General features: G+C 33.3%; 1 protein-coding gene across 4 annotated transcripts; it reads left to right on the forward strand.

Annotated features, from left to right (window-relative positions):
- Positions 1-9,478: 9,478 nt before the first annotated feature.
- Positions 9,479-20,432, forward strand: LOC114290614 (uncharacterized). 4 transcript variants are annotated; one of them, XM_082914614.1, is made up of 15 exons: positions 9,479-9,895; positions 12,012-12,131; positions 12,283-12,345; positions 13,032-13,100; positions 13,217-13,318; positions 13,836-13,919; positions 14,008-14,126; positions 14,230-14,331; positions 14,908-15,024; positions 15,475-15,540; positions 15,712-15,778; positions 16,774-16,827; positions 16,908-16,997; positions 18,983-19,021; positions 19,901-20,432. In XM_082914614.1, exons 1-15 carry the CDS (start codon positions 9,878-9,880, stop codon positions 20,018-20,020), a joined length of 1,230 nt encoding a protein of 409 aa, XP_082770740.1. In that variant the 5' UTR covers positions 9,479-9,877; the 3' UTR covers positions 20,021-20,432. The 4 variants fall into 4 exon arrangements, with proteins under 4 accessions (XP_082770740.1, XP_082770737.1, XP_082770741.1 ...); XM_082914611.1 differs by having other exon boundaries at positions 9,489-9,895; positions 13,029-13,100; XM_082914615.1 differs by having other exon boundaries at positions 9,491-9,895; positions 12,012-12,036; positions 13,029-13,100.
- Positions 20,433-24,066: the final 3,634 nt, after the last annotated feature.

Below are 24,066 nucleotides of genomic sequence, written 5' to 3' on the forward strand. Positions count from 1 at the left end.
CCCCATATCTCCATCAGTATCGTCTCCGAAAATTCATGACAACGTACCAACCACACACTCAACGTTGAACTACATACATACTTACGCAAAAAACAACAACCCACATCACACTAAAACACCGTCACGCATATTGTCGACCCCTTTCACACATTCACACCTAACTATTGTCCACGCACCACAAAGGGCTAGAACATGTGCCTTATTTTAAGTAGTAAACAAATGTTAGTCTGATTGGGTTAACACATTATCCATCAACCTATAACATTACACATGAATGAATGTCCCAACATATAACTAAGGGAAAACAACCACACAACATACTTGCAAACAACCACATCAGTCATCACAATACGCATACTTTCCAGACTTGCAACCAAAACATATCATAATATTTTCCAAAAATAATGCCAGCTAACTGCAGTCATAATGCTGTACACGCCTGTTACGCGTTATTCAAGACAAACCATCAAACACACTAACCTTACAATATGAACAAACCATAATTTGTGCTAATAACCAAAAACGTAAATATTTGCGCATCGTAGCGCACACAATCTGAAAAACCCATATTCGATGCTAATATTATAACTATATAATACTATGTGCATCCCTACACACCATCAACGTTACCCACAACGCGTCAATTGGGCGTACCCTCATTCAGTCCAGATCGTTCTTCAATCCCCGCAGCGGGTCATTCACAAAAGACTTCACCATGATCGCCCGCAACACACTGTAGTTGCCCCCATGCAGTGATCTCCTAACTTCCACATGGCGCACATACTGGCGCCTCACAGCACACACAATGATAGCACAATCAAGCCTGTCCAATAATATCACATCACATGTTATTAATGTCGTAAGTATAAATTAAGACAATTCATGTTCTGTACCAGGTTACATCGTTCTGTAAAAAAAAAAGGGCTTACGATTCGGGACGTTGTTGGGGACAGTCCACCACTGATTCTAACGGCGCTTCATGCTCTTGAGTATCAATCACGTCATTTCCCATGGCCTGCCTCTGCACCTCTGACACAATGTTTTTCTATAACAACGAATACATACGTCAACCAACACAGTTTCTATGTCGACACACACACCCATACATTTTAACATGTACACATCTTACCAGGGAAAGTGCCTCCATGTAGTGCACGTCCACAATTCCGCTCCTCGTCCTCATCGAGTTAAAATGCTTCCAACTCCCATCCTCAGTGTCATACACAACCAGCGTCCAGTGTGAGTCTTTGCAAAGTGGGAAATGTACGTAACGGAAGAGCTCTGCTGCATGCAGGTTGTCCAGCACATACCTATTCCTTGACCGTACGTTGTTGTTCTTCATCATGTCCTGTATCACCATGAAAACAAGTTACACATTTTGAAATACCATAACCAAACATAACATTTACAGCCAAAAACTTACTAGACATATACTACTGAAGAAATAAGATTTGTCTGCAGCATCGACGCCCTCATTTATCCTCTCCTGCTCAGCATTAAGCAGCACAGCATATACATCGATCATCTGTGACATTTTTCACATGTTGAATTCTTGCATGGTTGGAAAAAAAAAACCAAAAAACCACATTGCATAAATACCCATCTACGCGACTTACATTCCCCCGTATCTTAGATTGGCGCACAAGTGATTTCACATCGGTGAAATACACAGCAACACCATGACCCTGCCCGTCCCACATCACAGCACTGCATACAACACACAACCCACGTCATCCAAAAATGATAGGACAGTAACCTAGATAAACCTACATACTTTCTTTGTACATACCTATCACCATCCCTGTTATATGCGTCGATGAGCTTCTTTTTCTCCGCAGCTGTCATCATTTTCCACACCGCGTGTCTATTGTTAATGTCAAAGCCTGACTTCTTCTTCGCTTGTATGTCAACATCGTCCACATCAATTACATCCGTGCACCCACTATTTCTGGCATTGCAGTCTACGTTGCTCTTCAGTGACGGAACATGCACCACGTTCGATTTGCTCGTCTGCCCAGTTATACCCACGCACTCAACACCCGTCAGTGTTAACCCCTTTCTCACTTTGCATTTGACATCCCACACAAATGAATTTTTTCCAAAATTCAACCTACCACCTTCTGCCATGTTTGGACTGATAACCACCACCTCTGTTCCAGCCATTACACCATGCTGCATTTTACTGACACTGATTGTTTGGTCCCGTACCGACGTGACATCCCATACCAGAACTGTATCCCTAGTTACTGCAAACACTCTGTTAGGGGTGCTATTGACTGTTATGCCTGTAACATGTTCGTTCCCACTCAACCCGTGTTTCACACCTTCTACATTCACGTATACACCACGAAATGCTTGCGTCACATTATGAACTTCGCGCTCAGCAAGCTGATCCTCCAACACATTGACTGCCCTTTGCAATTCAGCTTTTTCAGTGGTGAGTTTCTTCGCCTTATCGTCCTTAGCTTGCATCAAACTACTAAAACCTCTAACAAGATGCAACGTTTGCACCTCATTCGCCTGCCTCAGTCTGTCCACTTCTGCACGTAACTCTGAAATCACTCTGTCTTTCTCGTTTATTAGCAGTTCAAACTCCGTAATTTTCTCTGTAGCGTGGCAAACATGTGGCCCAATGTCCACTACGTGCTTCCCTGCGTTTCATGAAACATTCCTGCTTGGTGTCCTAAAATGGACCGAAGTTGAACCCCGTTCCACATTTCTATCACAAATTCCTCTGTCTCCACCCGTCACATTAACATCCACTCCCATATCAACAAAATCATCATCATGCACACTACCACCGAATTGCTCAATTGCATTTCCTACACTCCTTGCGCAGTTTACCCCGTTCACCTCAAAAATCTTAACCTCATAGTCTTTCGTAAGCAATCGTCCAGCTGTCACCTGTAAACGCAACATAACAACTTTATGAACAATTTTCAAACGATGTGCCGTATAATACAATCATAACTACCATTTACTATTACCTCAAAATCCACATGCCCTGATAGGTTAACCCCACGGGCAGCTGTTACTAATGTGGCAACATCCCACTTCAGAAACCTGGGAAATACGTCTGCAGATACGGGCGATATGATCGTTGAATGTTCACAGAGCCAATACTGTACCCCACATCACACACAACAAATAATAACGTCCAAATTAGCTACATTACTACACCACATTTAACATAAATAAATCACTTGCAATTAATGGCACACCCAACAAATAAATTACAAGCAAACGTACTATTAATGCGACGACACATCCGGTGACTTTTTCAGGTGTTCGATAGAATTCCCTCACTGAACTCATCAACGAGCTATGGATTGCCCCCGTCCAATCGTACGTTTTCATCGTATCCAAATTATCCACATATCGAATTAGAGCCCAGGTGATTGTTTCCCCAGAATTTGAGAAGAATAATTTTCCACAAGCATATAAGCACAGCAACTTCACAGTGTCTTCCACATCACGAGCAGTACTGCCCTCTGCAGCTTCGACTAGTAGGGTCCATATCAGTTTCGAGGTTATGCGACTAGTGTTAAGACACCTACGTTGAACGAAGTCGGACGGTGGCTTAGGTTGGGGGGTCAAATCAATGCAACCAAACCCACATTGTATCCCAAAGATTAACTTAATGTCATCATCACTTACGCACACGCTGCGTCCTCCAACACGAAACGTCTCGTCCCGTGCATTGTAAGCCCGGATGATATTTACCACTAAGTCGTCCCCTTTCCGGAACTCCGCGAGGTCAAGTTGATTTATCAAAATCGCTTCAAACATCAACCAAAACGGTATTTTTTTAAGGTGAACAAGGTGTTCGTCTCGCAGATTCAGCATGTACACCAACTTCACAATGCCTGCAATGTTCGACCAGAAGTTGAGCCTTGTACGGTTAAGCCTCGGTGTGACATTAGGACGATTAACAATTTTTGTCTGTTTGAACAAGATCCGTCCTTGCCTACGTACCCCAAGTTCATTTGCCATTTTTTTGCTGCCCGCATCTTGGCCTTTACGCTCACATGAACGCGTCCATGGACTATTTGTCCTCCTAACCCCTGCATTTCAAACATCACATCAAATATCAGTTTCATAAGCGTACTGTTACCAACACAATATCTTCGAAACTACATTACAATATTATAACATGTCAACACCACACACACATGGATGACAACAATAAGACTCTTCAAAGTAGCACATACTTATTAAAAAACAACATTGGAGTAACCACGTCCCATCAGCAACAAGAACAACATTACGATATTTGCACATAACATTTTATATTAAAGTTTGACTTTCTAATGTACGCAAAGTACATATCACACATTTATAAAGGAATGGACATACCAAAAGATTGCCCTAACGTAACACATCGTAAATCAAAGATGTCCACATGCAAACCATTGTGGAACCCCACAAAATTTTCCCATTCACATCATTACGAATTTATATGTGTGACAAAATTCGCGTACCGTTCCACCCAACGTAACATTGATAGCCACACTACGCAACAGATTGATGCCCCACACACATCTCACACACAAGTTAACAAATAAGTGTCGACCACATCAAACAACATGGATGACCCACAAATACACACAAACCACATTAATAACACACCCCACCACACTATGCGTATTAATACGAAATCCAGTTGGTCTTTACGACAGCGACACCACACACCAACCCACCAAGACAACCACGCACTACGACCTACTGATTCGCCCAACATAATAAGCACTTACACATGTCATACGCAACCAATATCAACAACCACAACAGTGGAATCCAGTCATTGTCGATGAGTGTCAATAAGTTTTGTAAACAAGAATCGAATCATAAATTCTGTAAAGAAAATCAGGTAATTAACTTTACCAGTCATCGTTGACGAGTGTGAATAAGATATTCCTCCGATGTAATCTTCACGTAAACATCGTAACGTCGTCACGTCACACCACTCTTTAGGGTTTATCCCAAACCGAAGGTCCAGAAACACAAAAAGGAATCCAGAAGCAACGTTTTGAATCACCAAATCTTCGTAAATTCACACCAAATCTCTACCGTGGGGAACGATTGAATGAATTTGAATTTTGAACCACCGATTCTCACCCCTTAATTTTAGGGGAACATTCATTTACATACCAATTAGGTGGTGTTTCTAATTTGGGGATTTCAAGCGTTAAACGGGTCGGAGCTCCGTGGGTGTCGTTTCCATATTTCAAAGTCTGTCAACGTGACACAAAACCTCCATACGGTTTACACTAAATGGCATTATAGTCATTCAATGTACATAAGAACCAAGTGGTGCATAAGAAAAAATTTGGGACTATCCAGACCATAGGTTCAAAAAAGGGGATTTATTAGTCAATTTCCCTTTTTTTTATTAATCCATGCTATATCAATTATTGATAAATAAATAAAAATGAACTAATAACCGTGATTAGTATTATGCTGTTTATTTTTATTTCCTTACAAAAATAAATACTAATTTAACAAAAGTAAACACTAAAAAACATTATTGTCAATTTTTTTTTAATAATTATCTTTGCTCCAAAAAAAGGTAAAAATGAAAACCATATTGAAATGATAAGTATTTATTATTATTTTTTTGCAGAACTGGGTTTTATTTTTTTAAAAAATTATTAAAATTTCACCTTTTATATTAATTTAACATTTTTTTTATACATTCAATGATAATAAAAAAAACATATATAAAAAAATATTACAAAAGAAAAATCAAATTTTATAATCAAAGACCAAAATTTCTTCATGATTATTTTACGATAATAAACTTAATATACATCATAAATTTAAAATTCTAAATAATAAATTTTTGATCACATTTTTAGGTGATACAAAATTGGTTATCCCATAGCATTTAATTTAATTAATTAACTAGTGTTCCATCCGTGCTATACACGGGTTGTGTTTATAATTATTTGTATATATATGAATTATGATTTAAAAAAATTTGTGCACACAGAAAAATGAATATAACAAATGCAGCATATCTGCAATCAATTATTTTATGTTTGCTTTTATTCAAAATTTAAAAATAATGTACGGGCAAAATTTATTACTAAATTAAGAAAAAAATTATTCTTAATGATACTTTTTTACTTCTATATAAATACTTTAAAAAATAAACTTGAAAAAGATAGCCAATATAAATATTACACATTAAGTAAAAAATATGGCTAGCAATTATGCTTATATAAATTTACTATAGTTTTAATTTCAAATTTTAAATATATATATATATATATTAAAAGCATTTTATTTAGCTAGTACCAAATAGAATTTTCTTAGCAAAAAAGAAATTTATAAAATTTTGTTACAAATTTTCAAATGTCTATTATTAAACATTTTATTCTACTTGCTTGTTTATTTGCTTACTTGCTTTGGGAGTTTTAATCTTTGATATTTGCTTCACATTCATCGTATTGTTTTATTTATTTTTCTTCTTCTTGCTTGATTTTCTCATAATACTTCTTTTATAACGCATCTCCGAGTGTATATTAGTGAAAACATTATATATTTAAAATGCACAAAATTACAATATATAGAAAAAGATAAGTAATTGTCCAAAACTAAAACTACTTTAAGAAAAAAATAAAAAATAAAAAAAATGAAATTGTTTGAAATAGAAAATTATTTATTTAAAGAAAACAAAGAAAACTATATATAAAAAAAAAAAAAAAGCACAGAAGCTAAACATAAAATATAATACAAAAATAAATTAATTATAGGATTTTCAGGAAGTGAGACTCACAAACAAATTTTATTGGGATGACCTAAATAAGTGTACTTTTTATCTTTTTACGAAAAGATGTGCAGAAAAGTAGAGAAGTGATGTGATGGAAAAAAGATAAAAAGATGGATTATTTTGTGTATACCAAACTTGGCCTTAATCTTATCTATTCATATATTTTTGTGTATATTTTTTGTACTTTTAATCCTAAGAATGACATTAAAATAATTTACACTTCTTGCATTAGGTCCATTTAATAGTTTTAGCAAGCACAGATGTAATAAATTTCATAATACAAAACACAAATAATAATGAGACAAAGTATCTTAAAAAAATGAAAGTAACGTTCAATAATGATGTAAAACTACACCTGACGTTTTAATTAGAGGTATAACTAGATAAATCGTCATAGAAGAGGAAGACAACCTTTAGTTTTCATCACAACAATTACATAACTTAATATATAATTTTAGGATTAATTACACTAATAGTCCCTATAGTTTGAAACTTGTGTCACTTTGGTCCCTGACTTTTCAATTGTGACACATTTGACCCTGAATTTTGAATCTTGTTCCAAATTAGGACAATTGAAAATATTATTAGATTTTTCAAAGGTAAAATTGTCAATTTGATAAAATATAAACTAATTTGACAAAAATAAATGTCAAAAAAATATTTTTAATTTTTTTAAAATTATTTTTATCCACCAATGATAAAATTATGTAAAATTAAGATTCAGGGGCCAAAGTGACACAAGATTCAATTGAAAAATCTAATTATATATTCAATTGTCCTTATTTGGAACAAGATTCAAAATTTAGGGTCAAATGTGTCACAATTGAAAAGTCAGGGACCAAAGTGACACAAGTCCCAAACTATAGGGACTATTTGTGTAATTTGCCCATAATTTTAATATCTCTCACTCTTTCACACATCAAATTCTCTATCGATATTAGAATGAATGTATGAACCAAAAAAATAGAACATTTGAGAAGACAAAGAGATGTGATTTGAGACATTTCAATTGTTGTATTCTATTAATTAATAGTTATTAGGCTTCAATGGTCGGACTGCTAATATTTGTTAACTATTAAAACTGAGTTCTTTAGTTTTCATCTATATTTACTTGATAATTTGATAGTGGACACGTGTCAAGCGTTTATACAAATACTTGGCACATTTTTTGAATATTATTAATGAAATGCACAGTGTAATTTGTTTTTTCTTTTTTTCGCAATTGCAACATGTTATTTTTTTCATAAAAATTTATATTTGTTTTAAACATTTTTTTAATATACAAATTATTTTTTACAGTTTAATTTTTTTTTCTTTTTTCGCAATTGCAACATGTTATTTTTTAATTAAAAATTATATTTATTTTACATATTTTTTTAACATACAAATTATTTTTTACAGTATAACTTTTTTTTTCATAATTGCAACCTATTACTTTTTAATAAAAATTTATATTTGTTTTTAGATATTTTTTTAATATATAATTTTTTTTATAAATTTTTTATGACAATAATTTAATAATTTCATCGCTAACTATAATATATGAGAACAGTTAAAAATAGTGTGATAATAAATATAGGAGAAGTCAAAAAAAATTTATAAATTAATAAAAATTAATAAATATTAATTTTTTTAAAATTAATAAATTAAAATTGAGATATTAAACGCCCACGAACCTTGTGGGTGGGGAATTTTTTTTTCATTTCAAACCATCAAAGTCTCATTGAGTATGGAGACCACGCAAACACACGTGGCTATAGCATTATCGCGAGTAGAGAGATATCTTACTTCCGCATGATTACTTACATCCACCGTGTAAGTCAGCCCCCCATTCCCACTCAAAAGTGTAAATTACAAAACACTCCCTAAAATTTATTTGAAATATAAATTTTTTCTTATAATTTAAAAAATTATAAATATTTCATTATAAAAAAATTTATTTAATAGAATTAATTATTAAAAAAATAAAACTCTTAATTACTCTTTTATATAATAATAAAAATTATTAAATTATTAATTAAAATATATTTATGATCTTATTAAAAAAATTTAGACTTTATTTAAGAAAAAAGTTCGATTAAAATAGCTTATTAAAAGGTAAAATAGTTAAAATAATCCATAATACAAAATGTTACATTTAATTTATAATCATTTTATTTTTTCTTTCACAACCATCAAATTAACTTTAAAAAAAAAAGCTAACTACCTAAACATAATTTTTTTAATTAGGCTAAAATAACAAAAAAAAAAAAAAAAAAAAACTAAATTTCCATTTAAAATAACCAACTTCTTAAATAAAATCTTAATTAACTTGATAGTAATTTATTAGTCAAAGATCATTTATTATATTAATTAACTTGATAGTAATTTATTAGTCAAAGATCATTTATTATAAAATTTTTAAAAATATAAAATAAAATAAAATAAAGTTATATTTTAATTTACCCCACTCAAAAGAAGAAGGGCAAATTACATATATACCCCTCGAGATTTGACTAAATTACAGATGCCCCTGAGGTTTAAGAAATTACGAATTCCTCCATGAATGCTATATTTGCATAAGAAATTAAGGGGTAATTTGTTATGAAATATAAACCTCAGGGGGCAAATTGTTATGAAAATACAAACCTCAGGGGGCGGGATGTAATTTCCGAAATCTCAGGAGTATCTGTAATTTAGTCAAACCTCGAGGGGTGTATATGTAATTTGCCCAAAGAAGAAAAAGCAAATATTCCAGTGTTGTTTATCCCCCCCTCTCTCTCTCTCTCTCTCTCTCTAAACACACACACACTCTCTCTCATCTTGTATCTGCATCGTCTATGGTGGTTGGCTGGCTTTGAATTTGGCACCTCTGTTCTCTCTGTGTCTCTCTTCATATTTTTTCTTTTCAAATTGTATACTAAAAGCGGTGTTCCTTTCCTTTCACCGTTGCACAAGCCTCCTTTATTGCCTTGTCTCTGTAACCTTTCTCTTTATTCTTCCCTTTACTTTTACATATATATACATACATACATACTTTCCCTCTCCTTCAAAAAGCCATTTTTTTTCAATCTTCTCCTTTTCCGACACCCTTTGGATGTTCTTTTGGCAAGTTCATACAACATGAAGTCATTCCATCCTGTAAGTCTCTCTCTATTCACTATTTCTATATTTTTGTTTTGTTTTTTGTGATTGTCTTGAATTGTTGTTTGTTTTTTTGGAATGGGTTTTTTTTGATTGGTCATAAGTTCATATATACAGATTGGTATTGGTATTTGTTTGTATTGTGTGTGTGTGTTTCAAGTTGCTTCATCGTCTGTTTGGATGCTGAGAAAAACAGAGGAAAAGGAAAGAAAAAAGTAAAGTTAAAAATCCATAATTTGATACCCCAAACATTTGAAATTTATCGCACTGAGCTGAGCCTGTGCTATTATCTTGCCAGATGTTCAAGTTTTGTTTTTTTCTTTGGAAATCGGTTTGCTTATCATACCTTGCTTACCTGGTAAGAAAAAAGAGTATATATACACTCAATTTTGCAATTTTGTTCTGCTTGGTTCCAATCCTAGAAATTGTTACTTTTAAATATTTAGGTTGGAATTCTCTCAAATTCAAATTAGGGGCATATGGATCCACTGCGGCCCATTTCAATGAACCGAACCGTTCACTTTGTTGGGTCATCCGTGTATATCATTATGAAAAAACTAAGTCCATTTCATAATCGTAATCTTTTTATTTTATTATTGTATTTGCCTCCAAAAAAAAGGATGGTTCGAATTTTAATTTTTTTTAAAGCTAAACGCGATAAAATAAAAAGGTTACAATTATCGGATTGATCAAATATATTAAGTGCCTGACAAAATGAACAATTTAGATAATCAAGACAGGACCCATGATGGCCCCACAATCCCCTCAACTTTTCTCAAGTTCAAATTTGAGTATGAGAGATCCCAAACCTAAATCTTTAATTTCTCTCAGTTTCCTTTTAAATTTCTGGCAACAAAGGTCCGGAAGAACCTCTTTCTCTTCCCCTCCCCCCTTTTTCGTTCTGAATTCGGGTGATTTGGAGGTCTTCATATATGCATACAGTGAACTTTTAGATGTCTTATGAGCAGTACACTAAAACCTTGTCTTGATTATCGTTTTGTACATATTTCAAATTTTTTTGTTGGACACTTCATTGGATTTACAAATGTATACATAATTGTGCTCTAATTTGCGAATTGGCAAATTGTGGGTGAAATTGTTGGAAATTTGCAAACTGATGTAAACAAATTCATATGAGGCAATCAGTGGATTCAAGATGAATTAACGTTTTCACAAATAAAAACTGGCACTTCTCTGTATTCATGGTATTTAACATAATAGTATAGGTTGCGGCAACAAAGGTTAGACCCACTCTGCGGCTTCAAACACTGTAAATTATACACTAGTTATCCTCGGGCGAACATTTCAAGTTGCTTTTGAAGTTAATTATATTTTAAGAAAAAATAGACACGTGTTATGGCCCTAGTTTATTTAAATATAAAAGACACATGCTTGAATTCATACTAAGTATATTATCCTAATAATAAACAATTGATGCATAAAAATCTCATTTTAAATATATATTTGTGTGTACATCTAGATGCTCCTGCTCTTAAGGTCAACATGCTCTCTTTCTCACTCCACGAATAGATTACTTGGTGCAAACCCTACCGTGGTTTGTGGTTTGTCTCACTTAATTGAGATCTATTTGGATGAACTTGTGGAAGCTTGTGTTTTGTTTCTAATAGTTGACTAACAAAAATGCTGGCAAATGAGTTTTTGGTGCATCTGACATTTTTTCGATAATGAAAATAGAAGCTAGGAACAAGAAGAGAAAGTATAACAGATATTAGTTAACAAAATTAAAATAAACTATTAAACAGGGAATTGAAGTGAATAAAAAGTAACCGGACCTTATAAAGAAACACACTTTTGCAATTTTTCACCTTAAAAATTTGTTTGTAGGACACACCTAATTGAGCTTCTAAAATAATTTAGAAATAGCAAAAAATGGAGTTTTTGTCTTTTTCCGTTTATTGTTGTATTGTTCTTTCCATCTAAAATAAGTGACATGCTTCCATAGTAGCAATATTGTGAAATGGGGACATCTCACTAATATTTGCTCACTAAAGACAGTAAAAGGATCATGCTATATCAATCTGAATTATTATTACTACATTTTATTGTACAAAATTTTTTACTATTCTTTATTTATTTTTTATTATCTTTGCAGGTTTCTCTACTGTCGGATCCAAAGAGTAAATCTTGTCTCTTCACTCTCTTCATTACTGCTTCGTTGTTTTGTGGTGCTTACCTCATTGGGAGTGCATTACTTGCAAAAAATTACAGAGGAGTACATATCATTGCTTCAATGGCTATTTCGTTATAATCATTTACTTCGCAGAAGAGAATGCATAATATATGAGTCTTGTTTAAAATTTTCTCTAAGAAGTTTCAGTTATCTTGTAACAGACAATGCATAAATTTTGTTATTGTTTATGCAGATCTTACCAACATGGAAAATGAATAATGCAAGGCAAAATAGACAATCCTTTGAATGCAATAAGGTTTGTCCCTTTCAGAAAACATTTTTGCCAATGTGGTGGATGAAGTTTTTTAAACTTCTATAATCCCTATAAGCAATCCCATATTGAAAATGGTGTTCCAGATGCATATCCTTGACTATCTCCGGCAAGTGCTATCCTTAGTGAACTAAGTGCACATCCTATAAATATTACTTCGTATCATTTTTTAACAATTGCATATATCCTAGAAATTCAGGTTACGCAGTTGTGTATCCTTATTTCATTTTTGAACAATTGCATATCCTAGAAATTCAAGTTAAACAGTTGTGTATCCTTATTGTTGATGTGGTGACTGAAGTGGTTTAACCTTACTTGAATTTTTGACCAACTTTTACTCCCTATTTTATGTTTCATGGCTACCATTACTTGTTTCGTAATTATCCTATTAAGGTTACCTCAATTATATTTTCACAAAGTTAGACGTTACTAATGGTTATTTTCCCATTAGATTTTGTGGACAACTGACTATTTCCCCCCCCCCCCCCCCTTTTTTTTTTTTTTTTGTTTTTGTGGACGAACAAGTCCGTTGGAAATTTTACTTAAGTATGTTTGAGAATCTGTATTTGAGGGGTACTTTATATTTGCTTGAACATCTCTCATTCTAAGCAAATATGTCTGAAAGTGTCAATGTACAAATAATTTACGAGGAATAAATCTGATGACAGCAGCTTGCTCAGATATCACTAGGGGAGGAAATGAATCACACAAGGCAGGATACACAATCTAATAAATGCAAGGTTAATCTCTTTCACAAAGTGTACTTGCTATTTTGCTTGTAAGTTCTTTGGTATATATATATATATATATATATTTTTATCTCCCAGCTTTTGAATTTATTCCCTTTTGCTTTTAGAATCAATGCAGGCCTGTTGGTAGTGAGGCATTGCCAGAAGGAATTATTGCCAGAAATTCTAACTTGGAAATGCGCCCTTTATGGGGTCCTGTTGCAGAAAATGTATGTGAAACAGCAGCTGGATATCTCAATGAATGTCAGAATGAAAGCTTTAATATACTAATAGTTTAAGATCTTCTACATTTAATGGTTATCAAAATTTATTTTACAAGTTTTTAGGGGATTGTTTATTCTTTTTCTTTATTGAGCATTTGCACAGCATGACTCGTGAATTACTGGCCTGACTTGAGAAAATTTTCTGTATAAATCCTCCTGAGCACTTCTGGTCCTTAAAGGGTGGGGTTGGTGTAGGTTTTATTTTCAAATCTTACGTACAAAAAAAAAAAAAAAAAAAAAAAAAAAAAAAAAAGGAGTAAAAAAGGAAATTCAAATAGGGTGGGGTTGGTGTAGGTTTTATTTTCAAATCTTACGTACAAAAAGAGTAAAAAAGGAAATTCAAATGAGAAAGCAAAAGAAAATGTTTCTTCTTGGCACTGATAGTTTTATTTGGTTCAAATAAATCAAAAACTTTCTTATTTTTTCATTTTCTTTATACTTATTTTAGTATTTTTTGAATCAGATCACTTCAAAGCCTTCAGTAAATTTATTGGCCATTGCAGTTGGAATAAAGCTGAAACAAATAGTAAAACAAATTGTTGAAAAGGTGACAGGCCTATATCTCTCTAATGGCTTCCTACCTCACAGACTTTTGCTGGTTGTATTTATGACTAACATCTACCATTTTGTTGCAGTTTCTGGCAAGTGATTTTGTAGTGATGCTTTTTCATTACGATGATGTTGTGGATGAATGGCGCGATTTTGGGTGGAGTAGCCGCGTCATACATGTATCTGTCATGAATCAAACAAAATGGTAATTACCTGATGAATTACAAGTCATTTCTCTCCAAGTGGGGTGTTCATGTAAAATACGTATCTGTAATCTATGGATATATAAAGATCATCTGGTGGCATAGGTGGTTTGCCAAGCGTTTCTTACATCCGGACATAGTAGCTGAATATGATTATATATTTCTTTGGGATGAGGACCTTGGAGTTCAAGATTTTGACCCGGCACGGTTAGTATGATTTGCAAATTTTGTTTTTTTTGTATTAATTTTAGTTTCCTTAGTGATTATTGTAAGCTTTTACTTAGGCTTGGCTGGTTCGGTACTTCAATAATACCGAGCATGACAATATTTATCTGGAATATTGGTCATTCTTGTATCTAGTAACTAAATGGCGTGAACTAGTCAATTGGTTGGATGTGTGGAAACATGTACATAAATGTAATCTCATTCTGTGATAAGCATGGCCAGAAAGAATATAAGCTGTTTTGTAGTTACTTTCAGGCTACATAACATTGTGCAAACACTTTTCAAGTGTGTCTAGGAAAATTTCGCTAGCGCTTCTCTTTAATGGCGCTGGACATTCCTCCTCATTAATATTTTTTGTGACTATTCTGGCAATAGTTTTGCCAAGTCCAGATAGTGATATTACGGCCTATTTTGTCTCACATCTTGCCCATGCTAATACAGCCTTTTTGAACTCGTGGAAATTTTTTAACAAAACTCCACTTCAAATAGTATGAATATGGTTTCTTTGAAGATGAAAAACCTCATGATCATATGTTGAACATATTAAAATCTATGCAGGTATCTTTCTATTGTCAAAGATGAAGGACTTGAAATATCCCAGCCTGCACTTGATCCTGCTAAGTCAGAGGTGCATCATCAAATTACTGCACGTCGGAGGAATTCAAAAGTGCACAGGTCAGTGTAGTACTCTTGAAGGGAGAGAGAGAGAGAGAGAGAGAGAGAGAGAGAAACAGAGCTTTCTGAATGAGTATAGCTGTAATCTGAATTATAATTAATCGGAATTTGGAAATAAGCTCAAAGGGTACTGACCAGCTGTACAGATCAAGGTATCTAAGAAACTTCGGAGATGTCGCAGGTCAAAAAGACCTAATCGAAATGCTCGACCATTGAAATTCTCTCATCGTGGCTGGATCATGGAACATAAACAATTTTTCAGATTAAGTTGACTATGACAACGTAATCCGAGGTGTAGAAGTGTGGTGAATTATGTCTTGTGTTGTTATTGGATAATGGATGCCGTATCACGGGGATTATAGATACTTTCTTTAGACAAAATATGCCATTGTTCTTAAAAATTTAGACACTTAAATCGATCTTAACCTTTCTTATTTACATCTTGAACAGAAGGTTCTATAAGCTTAAAGGCAGTGGAAGGTGTGATGATCGCAGCACAGCTCCTCCGTGCATAGGGTATCATCAGCCTACAACTCCTAAAAATGTTCTTTAATTTTCTGTTCCATATCATAATTGGTTCTTTAACTGCTGAAAAACCACTTTTTCCGTGGTGAACTAAATTCATGTATTGTCTTGAGAAAAGACAAGTTTTATACTTAATGCAATAAAACAAATTTTGTCACGCAGTTGGGTGGAAATGATGGCACCTGTGTTCTCAAGAGCAGCCTGGCGATGTGCATGGTATATGCTCCAGGTATAGGTTATTTCTTTTGGATTGAGTACATGCAATGATCATGATGTGTGAATTGGTACTCAACATTTGTCTGGAACAATGGGTGAGGGTTCTAAAATAGTATCAATGAATTATGATTTCTATGAGATTTCTTCTTCACTTTAATTAGATTATTAGGTTAAAATAGGGTCTCTTTTTTATATGTATGTGTAAAGTGTACACCTAAGAAGTATGGACACGGACACAAACACAGACACAGACAAGGGAGACAGTGATTTCAAAAAAATAAGGATACAAGCACGGCAATAAAAAAATATTTTTTTATTTGCAACGTAGATAAATATTATGTCCACAAACAATAAAAAATTAACACTAATTAATAAATAAAAAAAAAAACCCACCAGATTTAAATAATTAATAGATCATCCATCAAAAAGATAAAAATGATAAAGAGTTAACTTAAGACAAAGAAGTTAAAGAAATGCTATATGTCACCGGTTTTTTTTCTTCTACATGAATACTCGTGATTGGTTCTCTTGTTTTGAAATAATTATTAATCAACTAATGAAAACAAATAATATTTTGACATATGATTCGGTGGTATTAAAGGGTGAAAAAATAAGTGTGTTATAGCAATTCTCAAGAAGATCATCCAATACATCATTAGTTCATTACAATCTAAACAAAAAGTTATAAACATTCAACATTCAACTTCTATCAAAAGCACTAAAGAAGAGGGAGGAAAATTAGTTGGCTTGTCCCTGCCATGTCCCTGCTGTGTCCCCAAAAAACAAATTAATTTAACAGCAGCTGGCGTGTCCCATACGTGTCCGACGTGTCCCTGTCGTGTCCGACACCACTACGACACCTGTTTTGGAGTGTAGGCACTTTATAGTTGTACAGCTTTTGTCAAAAATGAGGGAAAGTAGATGCCCTGATTGTTTTTGCAAGCGGTGCATGTTGTCCATTTCTGCTGTTATTGTTTTCTAATGATTTTTTTTTTTTAAACCCAACAGAATGACTTGATCCATGCATGGGGCTTGGATTTCCAGCTTGGTTATTGTGCACAGGCAATTTTCTAATTCCACAACTTCTCTGTATGACTCTCGATTTGTGGACGGTAGTGATATGTTGACAACTTTTTTTACAGGGTGATAGGACAAAAAATGTTGGTGTGGTTGACTCTGAGTATATAGTTCATTTGGGTCTTCCAACACTCGGTGTTTCAGATGGCACCAAGGTAAGTAATTCTCATGTTTATGTGAGCAATTCATTTCCATAGGAAACTTGGCAGTAGATTCTTGCAAGTCTTATGATTGTGCCAATAAATTTTTACATTGAAGTTCCAAAAAATTTCAAAAAAATTATTATATGGAAATGTTCCATTACGCCAAGTCTTGCTTCATGAGCTGTCAATGCAAGCATATGCCTGGCTTTGCTTGAGTAAGTCTACCAAGCCAGCCAGTGGAAGCAAGATTCTGAAAAGCGGTTGTGGTCGCCGTAATGGTGGTGATGGTACGGTTGTGGTTGCAGGGTGTAAAGGCCGTAGCGTAACAGTTGCGGTAACCGAAACTGTGGATTTTTATTATTTTTCGCACAATTTAAAAAAAACTTACCGATATGCATTTTTTTTTTTTTCCATAATCATATTTATTAGGTTTTAAAATAAATATTGATCAATTTTTGTAAATTTTTAAGTATGATCCAATATATTTCACATTTTTAAATTACTATAAAATGAGTTTTTTACATTTTATTTTAATCATTATTGACTTTATATGTCATAAATCCATATTACGCTTGTGGCAAAAAAAAAAAAATTTATTGGACTTAGATGTATAAAATTATTTTTTTAATTATTATACTTGTGGAAGCATATGTAAATTTTAACTTGAATAGTTTTAAAAAATAAATTATACATGCTAATGTAATCATATAAAAATTAAAAAATAAATTATAAAGATTTTTTTTTTGGGGGGGGGGTTGAATTACTTAATATTCATTCTTTTTTTAGATAACTTGTAAATAAAAATAAAATAAACTAATCAAAAAAAATTGACATGTATAAAATATGTATTAATATATAATTATAGATTTTATGTTTTTTAGAGATTTTACAAAAAAATCAATCACTAACTATTATATATAAGATAAATAATGACAAAATTAAGAGAATAAATAAGAGCCTAAATATATATATATATATATATATATATTTTTTAATCAAGCTAAATAGATAATGACCACACTTATTATTATTATTATTATTTTTAAACAATACATAGATAGACTCACACAAACAAAATGGTTGAGTGATAGCAGCTGATTAGAATAGCATAGGTATTACAGTTTCAACAAATCAATAACATGTTCTTCATCTTCTCTCTCTATCTGTTACTCCTCCATCTTCCCTCTTTATCTTTCCTCTTCTCTCTCTCTCCTCCCATTTTTAGATTTTTTTTTTTTCTTCAAAAGAAGCAGTTCGGAACCATTACATAACGGTGCGTAACAGGCTGTTACGGCACCGTTACAACCACTACGGCAGTTGCTACGGCCAACAAACTTGTGAATCTCAATCACACCACAAAAGCGGCCGTAACGGGTGACGGTAACTACCACAACCATTACGTAACGACATTACGTAATGGTTGCGGCCGCTTTTTAAAACTTTGAGTGGAAGTATCCCACCCTAGAGCTCAAGATTTTTGAGTCCCATTTATGTTAAGCGGACTAAAATAATAACAGGGGAGGGGGTTTCCTACATTGCATTGGCATGAGAAGGGCACTTGGCATGTTAGGGACCTATCAAAACTATGCACTATTACATCCATCCTCCTGATGTTTTTTCTTCTCCTCCATGGTCACAATGCTCATTGATTCACTGTGTGTGTCAGATGACCCAAAAAATTGATAATAGTCTTAATAAAAATAGTAATTTGACCCCAAAAAAATCAGTGTCAGAAGGTGGAACAAAAAAAAAGTATGTCGTATTAATTCAAAGTGATAATTGATTTGACCTAACCATCATGCTATTATGCACAGCATGAACCTTGCCCTTTGGGTTGCCTACTAATACTATTTGTGCTTGTTCATGTAATTGAGTTATAAATCACCAGATCATTTGTCTCAAACAGAGAATTTTTCAGATCCAGGTTGCAGTTTATTCTTTTTATTTTATTTTCTTGTTAAACCGATACTGAGAACTTGTCATCATTGAAATTGCAGGAACCATCTGGCTTGCACAGAGTTAATAATAGAACTGAAGTAAGTTCCTTGGTTTCGCTATAGGAAAGTGTATCTTCTTTCTAAGAGTACTTTGTAGATTCTGTTGGTTCTTTTGATCTGTATGCAAACAATACTAAATCATTTAAATTGAAACTGAAGTTATGCACATATATATTATATCATGTGCTTTAAGCTGCAAGGACAGTTGCATCTCAATGGTTTTTGAACTTGGAACATGCTATGTTGGTGGTGTGAAGCAAAGTCCAACGTCACCTTGGTACTAAAGTAATGTGAAGTAAAGCGTGAGGGCATTTTCAGCTCAACCCAATGGTATTAGAGCCGGAGAACTCAAGGATGGTTAGTGTGTGTCCCTGGCCTGCATGTGGCAGGTGCTGCCGGGTGAGCACGTTGCAAGTGAGGGAGGGTGTGAAGCAAAGTCCCACGTTGCCTTGGTAGAGTGAGGGCACCCCCACCTAATCAACTAACTTTTGAAGTTGAGTTTTACCCAAGACTGTGTAACATGAAGCTCTTTTTTTTCGATCTTTAATTATCGAACTAGAAAGAGCATTTTACAAGTTATGCAGAACTAGAGAAAATCTTCGTGGGAATACATGAAATATATCCCTCCAAAAAAACACTAGTCTTGAAATATATTCATTTGCACTAGTCATAATGTTGTCATTGCAAAATATGTCGAGGGAGTGATATTTTTTTATTCTTGTTTCATGGCAAATATGCTGCATTAGTATCTTGGATTTTTTTCCGGCTTTTTGTGTAAATGAGCACTTTGTTTATTTCAGTTTTTTTATTTATAGTAAGGACCTTTACTCTGAAAACTGATGATTTTTCTCCATCGCATCCGTTTTCATTCATCTGCATCTGTTCTTTGGGCACCATTGAGTGATGATATGTGTGCAGGTGAGGAGACAGTCCTTTATGGAAATGCAGATTTTCAAGAAAAGATGGAACAATGCAGTGAAGGACGACAAATGTTGGGTCGATCCATATCAACAGCCTGTTGAGCAGAAAAGCCGTTAGCTTATAATCTATACTACATCTTCATCAATTAAACAAGGTCCAAGGTTTGCGATACTCACACAATCATACCCCACAATAGAATCTTCAATCATTTATGATACATTCAAATTCCCAAACGATATGGAAGATTGTTTCAAAGTGCCTTGGATGCCGAATTATAGACTGATGCTGTATTGATCATTCTGATCATGTTTGTGCTCTAATCGGAATAAACCAAGGTTTTATTTTGTAATCTAATCATTTTTTCCTTGAGTTATAGAAATTTTTTTTTTTTTTTTTTTTTTTCATTACAAATACAACTAGGAAACACTTGTTAGTGGGAAAAGTTGATTTGAATGATTGTATGAAGCTGGTTGTTACCAATGTAAATACTTTTTTGGCTTTATAATTATCAATGTTAATTGTTTTTGTATGATGATTCTCATCTGTTTGGTCAAGATTATCATAGATATGATTTCAGTGTATGTTAGCCAAAGTTTTTAAGGTTGATATTAAAACATTATGCCAATCTATTGTTCTTTGGGATTGGCATTGATCTGCTGTTGGTTTGTCATGCTTTATTTTCCCCTAAAATGCTTTAATCTGCAGATGTGGTTTCCATAAAGACATGGCCTTCAAGAAATTCTGGAAGTGAAATTGACATATTTGTTTTAATTTTTTATGTTTTATTTTTTGAAAAACACAAAAAACTTTTTTTGTGAACTATATCTGAAACATAGTTTGGACTGGGGGTGTTGTCCAACCTATGGGCTCATAACATTTCGATGATTTGAATCATTCATTTTGTATAATCATTTGTATATATTATCTACAAAAACAATTAGGTTAATCTTATAATCATAATTTATTTAATTTATCATATTTGTTAAAATAGACCATCTATTTTTCGGTGATAAGCTCAATAAATTGAGTAGCTTACTATTATTAGATTGGCCTAATTTTTTTTTGAGATGATATAAGCAAACAATCTTATAAAATGAACGGTTCAGATCTTCAAAATGAGACTTGTGATAAGTTTAACAAACTCGGACAACGCTCTTTAGCCCAAATTATGAGCAGGAAGGAATCCAATTATTCTTTAAAATAATCAGGCCTGTTTGGTAACTTATTATTTTAGCTTACAAGTTAAAAAGTTATTAAAAAGTAAAAAAGTCAACAATTTATACCAAAAAAAAAAAAACTCTCTATTTTTTATATATACTTTTTTCGTAAAATGTCAAAAAGTTATCCTAAATATATTAATTTTTTTATCTTATATTTTAATTAAAAAGTCAAAAAGTTACTAAAATAATATGTTCTCAAAAAAAGAAAAAATTACATTTTAGTGAATCTGTAGTAAAAAAATTGTATTTTTATGATGTTGCAACTCTACTTTGTGCACAGTATAAATTCATTCGTATGTTTAATATAACTCTACTTTCTGGGAGGGAGTGTTTGAAATTTCTTTAGAGAACACGTCTTGTACTCTTTTTGACAATCTGTCCTCTGCTGAAGCGTGTGGTTACGCTCTATTGGTACTCTAGTGATGGATCCCTCACTTGGTAAAAGTTAATTCTTTTTTTTTTTATCAAAAAAAAAAATTGATGATTTGAGCTTTGAACGCAAGGAAATTGACATTGATGGGACAAACAAACCACAAACCACCAAAAGAATTTTCACGCTCCATTTGACAAAAAGAAATTTCGACAAATAAGTTGAATAAACTAATAAAGGTGTCATTTGGAGAGTAGATTGGCGTTTTGGCTTTTTTGATTATTTTAACTTGGGTTAAAAAGTTTAGTTTGGGAAGGATTTTTTGACTGTTTAGCTTTTTAACTTTTTTGACTTTTTTTGTAAAAGAATAGTGTAATGATTATGGATTGAATGTGATGTTTTGTTTGTTGTGGCTAAAATAGCTTATTTTGTCTATTGTGGCTAAAATAGCCCCAAACCTATCCAAACCCACTTGCCAAACCATGCCAAAATAAAATGTTTAAAAAATTAGTTATTTTTTGTAGGTTTTTGACTTTTTAAGTATTTTGTTAGTACCCACTTGCCAAACCATGCCAAAATAAAATGTTTAAAAAATTAGTTATTTTTTGTAGGTTTTTGACTTTTTAAGTATTTTGTTAGTAATGGGCGCCCATGTGGCATGACCATTTGAATTTGAATTTGAATCTTATCCAAATAGGTTTTGAAATTGAATTCAAATCTATTTAGGATAACCACTCAGGATACCGATATTATCTCCATTACTGATATGGATAGATAATAATAACACATTATATATCTGGTATATGGGTTATGGGTGATTAAGAGAGAAACAACGTATGATCTGAGTTTTACCCATATACTGACTCTCTCCCAAAAACAACGATCAAGTCATTTGCACTGTGATTTGTGTGGGTCATATTCATTCTGTAATATTACTTCACTGCTGGGTTGGTTTATCAGATTCTGAAAGCACGTGATTTATCCACGAGATCCTTCAATTTAGACTCTGTTTATAAGGTATGACCATAATTTTTTATTCCGCTGCGTTATACTTTGTTTACATTGGTATCAGAGCAAGTTGATGGATATTTTCGTGTTTCCTTTAATCATGTATATATTTTTATATGTATATGTATACATTATATACATGAATATTTGTAGAGGAGAAAAAAATCTACTTTTATCAGATTAGGAGCATAAATATATTTTTGTATGTTCATTAATGTCTTTCTTCATACCATAAATGGTTTTATTTTGAAAAAAGAAGTCCGGCAGAAAACACCCTGGAAGGCGGCGCATGGTCTGCACGCGCCACCTGACGCCGTGAGCCGTTTCCACCCGCTCCCACGCGCCAGATGCCCTGCCGAAGCGCCTGCACGCGCCCTCACGCGCTCGTCAGCGGCGCTGTCCACGCGCGCGCCCTCCGCGCCACGCACGCGCGCCGTGCTCTGAGCCGCTGGTTGAGCAGCGCACCGAGCCGCGAGCTAAGTCGCGCTCCGAGCCGCGCCGAGCCGCTCGTTGAGCCGGGCTCGCTGAGCCGCGCCGTTTTCCTCCACCGACTCGGCTGGCTTGGCTACTGATGTATTAGGTGCTGTTTGTTTTGTTTTTAATTCTGAATCGCGTTAAATTGCCATAATTAATTCGTTATAGCTTTGTTTTAAGCATGGTTGGTACCGTTAGACTCAGAATTAAATTTTTTATCTTCTGTAAAATTTTGAAAATTTTATGAAAATAAAAAATATTTTTTCCTGAAATAATAATTCATTATTTCTGGTTTATAATGCATCTGGTGTTGCATAAATAATTTTCTGGGGTTGAAATTTTTTTTGTAGACTTCTGAAATGTTTTTCTGTTTACTGGAATAATTTTTTTTCAGTTTATCAGTTTCTGGATTTTTTATTTCTAATTTTAATGTGTGTATAGTAGTTATTTAAAATTCCAGAAAATTTCAAAAAAAAAAAATTCCAGAAAATTTCAGAAGTGATATAGTTTCTGTTATGGCATAATTTGAATATTAAATACAGCATATTATTTTTTTTTTCCTAGAGTTTCTAATATGTTGTAATGAGAATAGCATGATTAGTTATTTATTTATTTATTTGAATTCCATTATTAAATGAATATAGCATGAGTTATTTGTAAATTTATATTAAGATGCTATTGTATGGAATTTATCATGCTTTGACATGCCATAGTCAGTGAGAAGTTGTTCGGTTGAGAGAAATCTTTGTAGATTTACTCCCGAAAACCAATATTTTGCGCATAAATTAAATTAAATTTTGGATAATTGTCACCTGTGGCGCAAGAGATGATTACGAGTATAGCGGATTTTCGATCTTGCGACTTGTGTAATATTGTCACTATTTAATTTAGATTTTTGCGGCAAAATTATATTACGCTAATCAAATTAATCCTAATGCGAATTTCTCTCTAAATTGATTTAGCTTATGGAAGTTAATTTGGTTGACCAAGACTTAGTAGAGATGTTCAAATGTGAACAAACTAATCCCATTCTTTAGATGAGCAAAAGTCTTGGAGACTTTAGGTCAAACCTTAATTGAGCCAAAGTAAGG

This window comes from Camellia sinensis, chromosome 2 (genome assembly GCF_055761805.1).
Source record: "Camellia sinensis isolate YWXY chromosome 2, ASM5576180v1, whole genome shotgun sequence".
NCBI classification, from domain to species: Eukaryota; Viridiplantae; Streptophyta; class Magnoliopsida; order Ericales; family Theaceae; genus Camellia; species Camellia sinensis.